This window comes from Sinocyclocheilus anshuiensis, unplaced genomic scaffold (assembly GCF_001515605.1).
Source record: "Sinocyclocheilus anshuiensis isolate Anshui unplaced genomic scaffold, SAMN03320099.WGS_v1.1 scaffold179, whole genome shotgun sequence".
NCBI lineage: Eukaryota > Metazoa > Chordata > Actinopteri > Cypriniformes > Cyprinidae > Sinocyclocheilus > Sinocyclocheilus anshuiensis.
In genome coordinates this window covers 783,610-796,098 of record NW_015549577.1, presented here as the reverse complement: position 1 = coordinate 796,098, position 12,489 = coordinate 783,610, and the positions used below count along the sequence as shown (strand labels likewise).

The 12,489-nt window shown below is 34.3% G+C and overlaps 1 protein-coding gene across 3 annotated transcripts; it reads left to right on the top strand.

Moving 5' to 3' along the window:
• The first annotated feature begins 313 nt into the window (after nt 1-313).
• On the top strand, nt 314-4,418 carry LOC107657502 (uncharacterized). 3 transcript variants are annotated; one of them, XM_016445605.1, is made up of 6 exons: nt 314-619; nt 1,939-1,995; nt 2,835-2,876; nt 2,977-3,099; nt 3,847-3,888; nt 3,967-4,418. In XM_016445605.1, exons 1-6 carry the CDS (start codon nt 334-336, stop codon nt 4,215-4,217), a joined length of 801 nt encoding a protein of 266 aa, XP_016301091.1. In that variant the 5' UTR covers nt 314-333; the 3' UTR covers nt 4,218-4,418. The 3 variants fall into 3 exon arrangements, with proteins under 3 accessions (XP_016301091.1, XP_016301092.1, XP_016301093.1); XM_016445606.1 differs by lacking the exon at nt 2,835-2,876; XM_016445607.1 differs by lacking the exons at nt 2,835-2,876; nt 2,977-3,099.
• Nucleotides 4,419-12,489: the final 8,071 nt, after the last annotated feature.

The following is a 12,489-nucleotide window of genomic DNA, read 5'->3' as shown; positions in this document are numbered from 1 at the left end:
AGGCCTACTCTTTGTAAAACAAAAATGCTGCATTGGCTGAAGACAGAAGCAACATGCACAATGCTTGTAGTAATAGTTTTACAAATTCAATTTGATCTCATGCTAGTAAACAGAGACCATGAGAGACAAGGTTTGCAAGTGAAGTTGCATAACAGTCGGTGAGATAAGATATTGTAATGTACTTTTAAGATAAAGCTTCCCTTCTTTAGACACAGTCGCCACCCAGCGGTAGAATAAATGCAACGCACATCGAAAACGAAAGTAAACTGGCTCTATGTTTTTTTTTTTGTTTTTTTTTTTAGCATAGGTTGTAGCGTAAACGTGTTGTAGAAAATGGAGGAAATCATCTTGGACAACAAACCTAAGCTCATCAAATGGCTTAGTTCGGATTCTGAACTTTTTTTGCAATATGTTCAAGCTAAAAAACTTATAACAATGTCGCAGTATAGTGAACTGATGGACATGGCAGCTAAGGAAAGGGTTATTATCAGACTTCTGGACATCATTCTTGGAAGGGGTGAAAGTGTGTGTCGAAAATTTCTGGATTTGCTGAAAGAAGATGATGTGAATGAAATTTCTCCTGAGCTCAGAGAATGGATCAGAACAGTGGACACTAAAGGTAAGTTGCTTTGCAAAAGCCTTGTGCACATTTATAGAGAGGCCTAATGCATTCATTCATGCCATATGAAAAATAAATGTTAGTTCATAAAGTGAAACTAGTTGCCCGTTTTAGCTGAATTGGGTAGAAAAATGGACAGCAACCAACCCATTATTTTGTCGATAATGGATGTTTGTTTAAAAACGCAAATGGAAAGCGAAAGAGCTACATGATGGCCATTTTTTCCTATATGAAACACTTAATTTAAGCCACAATATACAAACATATTCGACCTTCTGAAAAATGCCTTCCAGCCTAGTGTGAAGTCACACACATTAACAATGATTTTGTACAAATATTATGTGATTTAATGGAAAAGGATGGATTTTCTGTCCGGAGTTGTAGCTGAGCGCCCTCAAGTGTCTTCAGAACTTTAGTGTACTACTACTACTACTAGTAGTACTAGTAGTTGTAGTAGTAGTAGTACTGTACTACTACCAGTGTTGGGAAGGTTACTTTGGAAACGTAATAGGTTACAGATAACAAGTTACCCTATTTAAAAGGTAATAAGTAGTGTAACTATTTCAATTATTGTAATAATGTGATGTAACTGATTACATTTGATTACTTTTCTAAATTCCTAATGTTTTCAACTGTTATTCATTTTCAAACATTTAAACCAGGCAGGGTTAACCTTACAGTAGTATTCAACTGATTACTGTCAGACTTTCGAAATCCTTCATCACTTGAATTAAGAATCAAGTAAAATGTAATTTTAAAGCACAGCGACCACAAAATCAGAACTTACTTTGAGATCATTTTGAGGTTAAATACAGATTTAAAACCATAACAAGACATATTTTAGTAGCTATGATACTCTTTCTCAAATCTTTGCATAACTATGACAGGAAACACTGGAATCTAACAATGCTGTGGAAAAAAAAAAAACCCTGGTAATCTTAAAAAAATAAAGCATATACATAAACCCAAATAGGAAATAAAACGGTTATCGAATAAGCATGTGTCCTATACTGTGTCCTAATTCCTGACATATTGATGTCTCATATTTTAGAGCAGTCACTGCAATTTATGAAAGAAATCAATTAAATATGTGGGTGTAGGTGTGAAAATAAATTCAGATGTAACCCCCATTGTAATCGTTAACATTTTCATAAGTAACTGTAATTTAATTACACATTTTTCTCAGTAACTGTAACTGATTACAATTACATTTATTTTGTAATGAAATTACATAATTCCGTTGCATGTAACTAGTTACTCCCCAACACTGACTAGTACTAATAATAATCCTTTTTTTTTTTTTTTTTATAATTTTACAGACCAGAAAACAGAAAAAGACTGCAAAAGAAGAGAAAGTGGTGACAGGCCAATACAAGGTTAAATTTTAGATCTTGATTAAATCTTTTTCTGTATATATGCATGCATGCATGTATGTAGGGTATATACATGTATATGAGTCAGCATATACATTGACAAGGATTTGGGACAAATATGATGTGATTTAAAGGAACACTCCACTATTTTTGAAAATAGGCTAATTTTCCAAATCCCCTAGAGTTAAACAGTTGAGTTTTACCGTTTTCGAATCCATTCAGCCAATCTCCGGGTCTGGCGGTAGTTACATTGTGTACTAAGACCGACGGAAAATAAAAAGTTATGCCGGAATGAGAGTATAGTTCCTAGCCATATCAGCCTAGAAAATCGCAACTTTTCATTTTCCGTCGGTCTTAGTACACAATGTAACTACAGAAGAGTCAAGTTTTAAATAGGAAAAATATCGAAACTCTTTGGTCATTTTTGAGCGAGATGCTAACGGTCTAATCAGATTCAATGATCTATGCTAAGCTACAGCTAAAAGTGCTACCGCCAGACCCGGAGATTGGCTGAATGGATTCGAAAACGGTAAAACTCAACTGTTTAACTCTAGGGGAGTTGGAAAATTAGCCTATTTTCAAAAATAGTGGAGTGTTCCTTTAATGGAAAACGATGGATTTCAGTTTTGAGTTAGCTGGCTCCCTCAAGTGTCTTTATTCATATAGTTCAACTTTAGTGACATTGAATTGCCCTGTATGGAAAAGAACTGTAAAGTTGCTATGAATACTTTTAAATATGTATTGTGGTAAACTGGGCAGGTCACTGTAATGCACTGCATCGCAGTCCATAGGAATGCTTGCATGATTTTTGCCATCCAAAATAAAGTTTTTTTTTTCATCAGAGACTGCAAACATGACAAGACGTTCAGGCATCCAAGTAATATGTTAGTGTGATTTATATTTATTAATAATGGGAAACATTATCAGATGTACAATCAACAATTGTATGAATTGACAGTTTTTATTTATTTATTTTTTTTAAAGGCAACATCTCTGCATCTGATGGCAGCTTTATAAATTCGCCTGTCATAACTGGTAGAAGTCTCTGCCCCACTGAATTTAATACAACTGCTGCACCCTCTGGCAGATCAAATGTGCAGGCAAATTGTAAGTGTAATAATACATGTATGTTGCCTTAAACAAACAAACAACAAAATAAATAAATAAATACATACATACATAAAATTGGTCTGTGAAAAACACTGCCTAAAACTATTAAAAATGGTAATAAAATGTTGCTTAACCTTCAGAAAATATTGACCATGTACCTCTGGAGGCCAAAGTAAATTTGATATAAGCTGTTTTATTTATTTATTATTTTTGTTTTTATTATTTTACATTTTCTTTGGCATTTGCATTTTTATGAAGCCCTCCTATTTTGGACACATCTACATACGGTTTAAAAACCTGGTTTGTGTAATTTAGCAATTTTCAAACAATAAACATCACAATTAAATGGCCAAAAAGAATTGGGAAAATTTTGCTCTAACATGATTACATGCACAATCTGGGACACAGCTACATTTTATGTTTTTGGTTATTAAAATGTGCTTATAATTAACAATAGCAATAATCAAAGACCATCCAAAGGGGCTTTCTTATCTGTTAACCTGATTCATCAAGTAAGATACTTTATTGTCATTGCACAAGGTACAATGCAATTTAGAATGGCAAGTCATATATATATATATTTAAATATATATATGTGTGTGTGTGTGTGTGTGTGTGTGTGTGTGTGTTATATGTTAATACTTTAAGCCACTGAAGGCACATTGCACACTGTATTAGATAGTGTGTTGTAGTGCATGTATTGTCCTTAATAATAATTATCCCCCCCCTCCCCTAATGTTTCAGACCAGAAACCTGATAGAGACTGTCAACAGAGGCCAATACAAGGTTAGAGTAAGTTTTATTTCTAGTCTATATAATTCTCTTTCCAGTATCTTATGATTTTTTTTCTTTTTGTATTCCCAGATTGTCAGATGTTTCTAAAAAAAAAATTCAGTCTGTTGGTTCAAAATGTGAAAAACATTGATCCAATTATTGATGATCTTGTTGACCTGCACGCTGAATCAGTTGCAAATGTGAGAGCGAAGTCAACCGATCAAGAGAAGATGAGGAAACTGCTTGGCTGTGTGAATTGTGAAAGCATTGCTAAGGACCTGGTCATCGCTCTGTACAAGCATGAAAAACCTCTAATGAATGACCTGCAGAACAACTACTGAAAGTTGTATTGTTTACCCACCAGATTAGCAGCATGTTATGAAGAAATGGCATATACATATTACAATTATGCATTGTTCATATTAACCTTTTGCATAGTTTGTAGGCTACTGCTTTAAAGTATTAGGCCTATATCTAAATATGTTTTAATATAAATCTTAAATTGCTGAAACATTGGCAGTTTTCATTACATTTTATGAATATAATAAAGATCAAATTATAATAATCAAAACAATGAATGTATTTTTATTCATCTATCCATCCATCCATCCATTTCTCTAAAATGTATTAACTTAAAGCCGTTTTCATTCGCATCAAAGAAAATATGTCATATTTGCCTGTTTTCACGTTCAGCCGTTTATAACCAAGTCAAACGCAACTGGAGCCGCAGTAACAGTATTCAGTCACTAGGTGGAGATGGTGGTTCAGCACAACGACTGAAGAGACGGAAGGAGGTGCTTGAATAGAGCTGTTGGCGTTCAGCACGGCTCAGGTAAAAATAAATACAAATGTAATATGAATTGTAAACCATTGTTCAAACTATAGAGCGCTATTACACTAAGGTGGGCAACAAGAAAACAGGACAGCGAGAGTGACTGATATTAGTGATGGGAAAATGAAGCTTTCCCCTCAACTGTATCGTAAAAAGGTTCGTTACTCGAAGCTTTTCAAGACGGTGCACACTACCGACATCTTGTGGTCAAAACGAGCCAGCCATTTTTGGACCGTTTCAGATAATAAATTAGTTTGTGCTATGAAAACCTGTATAAAGCAAATAAAATATGAAGTCTATATAAATAAGTCTTCATGTCAGGCATTGTATTACACAATATGAATAAATGAGTGTGAATAAATTTGTGGAAAAAATAGGCATACAGCCGTATGATCAAAATAACGGAAGATTATCATAGAAGATTGGTTAGTTAAGTGTCTGTGAACCAGGAATTAATACCAAATGATCATGCAGAAAACTACACATGCAAATATTTATTCGTATTGTGATTTATTCTTTTCAAAGACGTGAGGGACACTTGAAACTGCGCAAGTGGTTCTTGTTATTTGAATCAGAATCAATACGAAGCAGTCACGTGGTTGTGTGCGAAATCGAAGTTTCGGACGTCACAGATCACGTGGTTTTGGCAAAACGAATCAAGCTCCGCCTCCGGTACAGTGCTTCACTGTGAGATGTTTCGCTTTTTTGATACAAGCTTCGAAGCCTCGGTGTCGAACGTCACATCACTAACTGATATCACCAAAATAATACATAGCTAAATTTAAGTCAAATGAAAATCCTCATTACATCACACAATCGGTCTGTGCACAAAACCAACAAAAGTAATGTGTGTTTAATGTAAGCCAACACGTCATGACAGCGCTCACAGCAAAACAAATTAGCGGCAGAAACGTCATGACAAACAAGCAGTGCTTATAATAAATAATATTTTTATTGGCACAGCGGCCTAGTATTCGATAGAGATCCCCACAGCGGGCGGAACTTGTCATAAAGTTATTGATAACTAATAGTGATAACATATGTTTGGTCAATTTTTCTGTCATATAAAATTACTCTCCCATTGTTTTTTTTGTTTGTATAAGCATATACAACTCGCAACAAGTACAAAAACAAATAAACATTCATAAGAATATGTAAAGTGAAACGTTCCAAAAACCTAGAAATGAAATTAGAAACATACAACCAAAACATGTTTGAATATACAATCAAAAAAAAAAAGAAAAAAGATGAGTCACAGATTCTTTGGCATTACTACAAAATTCACATAAGTTTTCAATATTCAAATTGAAACATTCAACTCCTTGACAGGGTAAATTTTGTGTAACATTTTATAGTATACCTCTATAAAATTATATTTTATTATTAATAAAAAAACTTATTTGTTATTGACCATATTTTTTCATATGATCAAAATAACGGAAGATTATCATAGAAGATTGGTTAGTTAAGTGTCTGTGAACCAGGAATTAATACCAAATGATCATGCAGAAAACTACACATGCAAATATTTATTCGTATTGTGATTTATTCTTTTCAAAGACGTGAGGGACACTTGAAACTGCGCAAGTGGTTCTTGTTATTTGAATCAGAATCAATACGAAGCAGTCACGTGGTTGTGTGCGAAATCGAAGTTTCGGACGTCACAGATCACGTGGTTTTGGCAAAACGAATCAAGCTCCGCCTCCGGTACAGTGCTTCACTGTGAGATGTTTCGGTTTTTTGATACAAGCTTCGAAGCCTCGGTGTCGAACGTCACATCACTCTAATGTATTTGTTACTACATTTATCTATTACTATATTAATATCCCCAATAAATATTGTATCACTACAAAAACTGGTTTGATGATCAACGTTTGCAGGAGAGAATCCAGGATTTTGTAATAGTGATACAACTCTGCCAGGAATTGCATAAAAGATAATAGAGTATTCTTTTGGCCTCACAGGGATCATACATTTATTGAGAAATTCAGAACATGTTAAAAGTAGACCTTGTTCATTAACCAACTGACTAACAGTAAGAATTCCATTGTCGTACCATGTCTGATTAAAGATTGACTTTTTTTTTGTACAAGATATCGTTATTATTCCATATAAAATATCGATGCAGTGAAGCCTTATGTTTATAGATTAATTGCCAAGCCAGCAGTGCCTGCTTATGAAAGTTTGCCAGTTTAACTGGGATTTTTTCAACCCAAAAATTACATAAAAATAAAAAATGTATGCCACCCAAAGAGTTAAATATGTAATTGGGGAAAACATTCCATACACATTACTCTCCCATTGATTTACTATTGCTTGGCCTTCTGTAATTTCATAGCTGGACCACCAATCACGGAGCCGCAAACTCTAGGCAGAAACATTCTAATTTGGAGAAAATGGGCGTCGTTCATGTAACACATTCACTGAATAGGCAGATCTGAAGAGTTATTTCCACAGAAATTGTATTTATTTCATTTAGATGGTGATTGTCAAATTATGAATTGCTTAATTAAAAATAGAAATGTATTTACATTTATTTTTATTAGAAAATAATATTTAAAATTTGTCATTTAAAAAATATTTAAAAATTGTAAACATTGTTTTTACAATAGTTTGAGCCCTTTCTGAGGGCCTAGAGAGCCCTGACGTGTGTGTGTGTCTGTTTGGATGCTGTGATATAAGGCAGTTGCCTAAGGCAGTTTACTGGTTTTTGGAATGGAGCCATCATGATTTACCGCATTTGCGACTGTCTAAGTCACTTCTTGTGTATATGAAGTGTGTCTTTTTGGCTGTTTCAAGTGCTACAGCTTTTGCCCATTCAATCTGAAGTGTCCTCACTGCAGTTGGCTAATTGTTATTCCTCCTCTTGCCTGCCTGTCTGATGTTCTAGGGCCAGTCTGATGCCGCAGCCGTAAGCGGATCACTGCACGGCAGCTCACGCATCTCGCAGCAGACAGTGTAGTGGTAAACAGGGTCAGAGATTTCTCCTTCCTGAATGACTGATGTGAGTCGAGAGTTCCTATTGCCCTTAAACAGCTTATACCAGCATGAATTTCTGCTCTGGGTTGGCTTGTGCTGGTTTGGAGTTTCTTGCTAGTCAAGAACACATTGGAACAGATTGTGAACAGATGAACACTGTCTGGAAAGCTTATCTGAACAAATTCAAATAGACTATAATTGAGAGAATGAGTGGTCTACCAGTGCAGGCTGACAAGATGCCATGTGTTAAATGCAAATTTTACTTAATAGCGTTTTTAACATTCTGTCAGTTGAGGGCTATACATTAAATATGTGGAATTTGACATTGCAGGAATGAAAACCAGAACAGACAAGAGACTTGTTAGTCATGTTTTTGTGTTGATCTTTAATATTAAAAGGGTAGCTCACCCAAAAATTAAAATTTAGTCAATATTTACTCACTCACATCCTCCAAACCTGACTTTTTGTATCTTCTATGGAACACTTTCATTGTCAATGCAATAAAAGTCAATAGGTTCCAGTGTTGTTTTGGACCTCCGTGTTGTTCAATACGTCTCTTTCTGTGTGTGTGTTCCACAGAAAAGTCATACAGGTTTGGAACAACACGAGGGGGTAAATTGGTTCAACCACATGAGACCTACAGTTTATATAACAGATCTTTCAATGAGTGAAGAGTATGAGTTAGTATTCTCCAACTAGATACATTAGGGTGTGAGTATTGGACATCCCAGGCTTATTTAATGGCCTAGCACATGTCAGTTGCAATATTTCCACAATGCTTCCCGGAACTCTGCGGTCCTCTAAATAGCCGTGTTGGGCTTAGAAGCATTCCGAAATAGTTTTTGCTTTCTACAGGCTATAGTAGAGACACGGGGGATCACAGTGTCAAATGTCAGTTACTTCCTTCTTTTCCATTCCTCTGACAGAGCTTCTTCCATACTGTCGCTCCCCTTGCACACATTATTAAGTAGCCTTGAGCGCCTTTTAGTGTGGGTTACCCTGAAGCTTTTAATAGTAAAAGAGTTTCAAATAACTACGCTAGTGTTTGCTAGAATGCTGGGTGTTAAGGGCCATTCACACAGGTCATGTTTTTGCTAAAGAAGCTGCTGAACAATGAGACTTTTTTTTTGTTTTGTTTTTTTTGAAGATGAACGACTTTTAACTTGGAAGTACTTTCCATGGTAGTCACAGAGAAATGCAGCATAATGGTCAAAGACTTACATGTATACATAGACCAAAAAAATAATAAATTTCTAACCTACACCAAACCTAAACCTACCTGTCACAGAAACCTAACTTAATTTTAACATTCTTATACGTATATAAGAATGGTAAAACATTCTTATATTAATATAAGGATGTTATATAAAAGAATATATAAGAATGTTTTGTGTGACAGGTAGGTTTAGGGTTGGTGTAGGTTTGGACGATAGTATATTTAGTAATTTTATAGTCTTAAAAGATAATGTCTTTGTGGGGGCTGATTTAAGGACCCCACAAAGTCAAACTTTACTTATTTTACTATCTTTGTGTGGTCTTTTGGTCCTCACAAAGTAGTGAAAAACACACACACACACACACACACACACACACACACACACACACACACACACACACACACACAATATTCAAGAAGCTGCTTTATTGTTGAAAGTCTGAAGATCAAAGATGACTTTTTTTTCCCACAAAGATATTAATAAGCTGTTTTCAACAATAAATAATAAGATATTTTTCCTGTGTACCAAGTCAGCATATTAGAAAGATTTCTGAAGGATATTGTGACACTGAAGACTTAAGTAATGCTGAAAATTCAGCATTACATCACATGAATAAATTACATATTAAAATAGAATATATTCAAATAGAAAACAGTTCTTTTGGATTATTTAAAAAGATATTTCAGAATATTATTGTTTTTAATGTATTTTTGATCAAATATATGCAGCCGTGATGAACATGATGCTTCTTTTAGAAAATATTACTGACCCTACTTTAAAAAAAAATAAAAAATGATGTCAATTTAGTTTCCCGTTGAAGTATAGAGCGATAGTTTTATTATGGCTAAGATTTCACTTTTTAAGTTTTAAACATTTTGACCAATTTACCTTTGAGACCATTAAGGACTCACACATTCTTGTTATTTGGCTACACAATGGAAAGTGGCAGAACCACATTAGAGATATCCTGTATGGATGGAAAGGAGGAAATCATACTTTCCTTTCTGATTTCAACACACAGATGATGCCAACATGATATCTGAGTCTGATTACTTGCCCTTTAAAGCTAATCGACCCGGTATCAAACAGCTGCTGTGTTTGAAAGGAACAACATTTTATAAATCCATCAGAAACTTGTTTGCCTTGATTAATAATGTGTCATTCAGAGTCACATTATGCTGTTAAGGTTGATTTATGTGACCTTTCGGGGACATTTGGTCATGGGAAATGGCATTCTGTACTGTATGTACCATCACTGGGGTGGATTTTGAGGGGAACAGAGCTGAGCTAGACCAACATGGCAAGTCGAAAAACCTAGAATATCCTAAATAACAAATACTTGAAAATATTGAGCTGTGTGTGTTTTGGCTGTGCCTTTTTGTTTGCTAAGCTTCTTGTTTATGGTGTTTTCATAAGAGATTACTAGAAGTATGTTTAACATAAGATTCTTTATCTCATTCTGTCTTGTTTACCACACAGTTTAGTAAAATTATAGATGCCATTAAAGGCATTTTATTGGCAGGTTATGGCTTTTAGAAAATACAGTAATGCGTTGCATCCATCTCACATCAGGTTTAACAGAATCAGGATTGGTTTTAAGTGGCAGTTTGATTAGGTCAAATCTAATTATGTCGTCTTATTAAGTAAAGTCCCTTTCAGTTTTCCATCTGGACAGTATTTGAACTTTTCTCCCTTTGTGCATGACAAAATAACAATATTAAAAGGCAAAGCAGCTTTTTACGAATCATAAGCTGAAATTCATTGTAATTTGGTGGCTGTTGAATTGGAATAATGCTTGTTTCTGGTGTTTCAGGTTCTATGGAGATTTTGATTAGATGCAATATAGATGCTATTTCAAAATAATTTATCCTTTCATTAGTTAGTTTGAGCTCACTATCACAAGAAAGCCAGATCATTTACAGTAGTGCAATACATGCTCCCTTCTGCCTAAGTTATTTGAACTGTTTGACTGCACTGTATCAATTGAAAACTGAGTACTTTTACTTTTACTGGAGTAATATTGTATTATATGTATCTATACTTTTACTCAAGTTCTTGATTTGTGTACTTCGTCCACCACTGGGTGCCATTATGACTTGGAATAATTGAAGGCTTTGTTTGGCATTCTCATTAGTTTGTGAAGCTCTTACTGAATGTTAAACTATCATGTAATATCTAGTGAGAATATATGTATATATTCAGATATATGCATGCAGAAAGATCTCATCTTAATGGTATCAGCTATAGACATTATTCCTCATGTAAATATTTAAGTGTTTTTGATTAGTAAATGATTGCTAGTTTCGATAAATCTTGTGTTAGTGCTGAATGGTGTTATCTGCATCAGCCCAAAGGTTTTGTATAGTCTATAATCCAACATTTTCTGTTTATTTGCTGACATGCATAGGGACTGTGTGAAGGTAAATCTATCATATAAATGGGCCATCATTTAGCAGTTTGTGTATTTCAGATCAGTGTTAGCCCAAAGCTGCTGATGTGTTTTCAATGTGATCGATGATTGTAGTTAAAAAAAAAAAGAAAAGAAAAAAGTGCTTCATTTACATTATTCCAATGTATAGATTTCAGGGGAATGTAAATTTATTACACTCATTGAATATAGTAGTAGTTTTTCAACTGAAAATATGAGATGAGACCATCATCCTTTATCCATATTCCTCTATGTGTTGCATATGTTTTCATTTGCATAAGCTTATTTGATAATGATTATGTGTATGGAACAGTTTGGCACCAGATCTGAGCATCTGAAAAAAAAAAAATACTACATAAAATCCTATTAGCAAGTTGATGTCTTTTAAATCCAGAGAGAGTTACTCATTCTAGAGTTGAAAACATTACATATTGTAAGGTTTAACAAAACTATAACAAATAAGACAGGAAATTCTTTATACGGAAAAACGTGCACTAACCTCATGCAAAGAACTGTTGAAACTTTAGTTTAGTTTGCTAATTAACTTAGAGGAACATAGAGGAGGACAAGGTAAAAAAGAAAGAAAATAAAAACACCCACTCAATTTAGATTGCTTGCTGTAAATGTAACTTATGTATCAATGTGTGACTCATTCAAAATGATCATCCATATGTAGATGTTTTCTTATGATTAATTATTTATTTCGTTTTGTTTTAAAGGGGCCAAGAAGAAGAAGAATATATAAGGTTTTCCACACTTTTTTTTTAACCAACTTATTCTCCATTATGTTTTTAGGGATTGGAGTAAAATGAAATAAAATAGAATACAAAATTAAATAATCCACAAAAATGAAATAAAATAGAATACAAAATTAAATAATCCACAAAAATGAAAAGCAGGTAAGGTGATTTCTGGCCTCAAAATCATAAATCATAACAAAAAAAAATGTAATTGCTTGTATTTAGAAAAGTTTCAGAACTCCAATATTCGTATGAACATACGGAGCCCCTAAAGGGACATGGTGGTGGGAAAAAAATTCGGGGTGGGAGGAAATTTTTTTTTGCGTTCTCTCGCAAAACTTTTGCGTTCCCTCGAGAAACTTTGCGTTCCCTCGCAAAACTTTTGCGTTCTCTCGCAAAGATATTTGCGTTCCCTCG

Excerpts from the sequence above, each read along its gene's own strand:
- LOC107657502 (XM_016445605.1), top strand. The coding sequence starts at position 334 with ATGGAGGAAATCATCTTGGACAACAAACCTAAGCTCATCAAATGGCTT. Across the intron at positions 2,877-2,976 it reads TTCAGGCATCCAAGTAATAT|GCAACATCTCTGCATCTGAT; the intron begins GTTAGTGTGATT and ends TTTTTTTTAAAG. Across the intron at positions 3,100-3,846 it reads ATCAAATGTGCAGGCAAATT|ACCAGAAACCTGATAGAGAC; the intron begins GTAAGTGTAATA and ends CTAATGTTTCAG.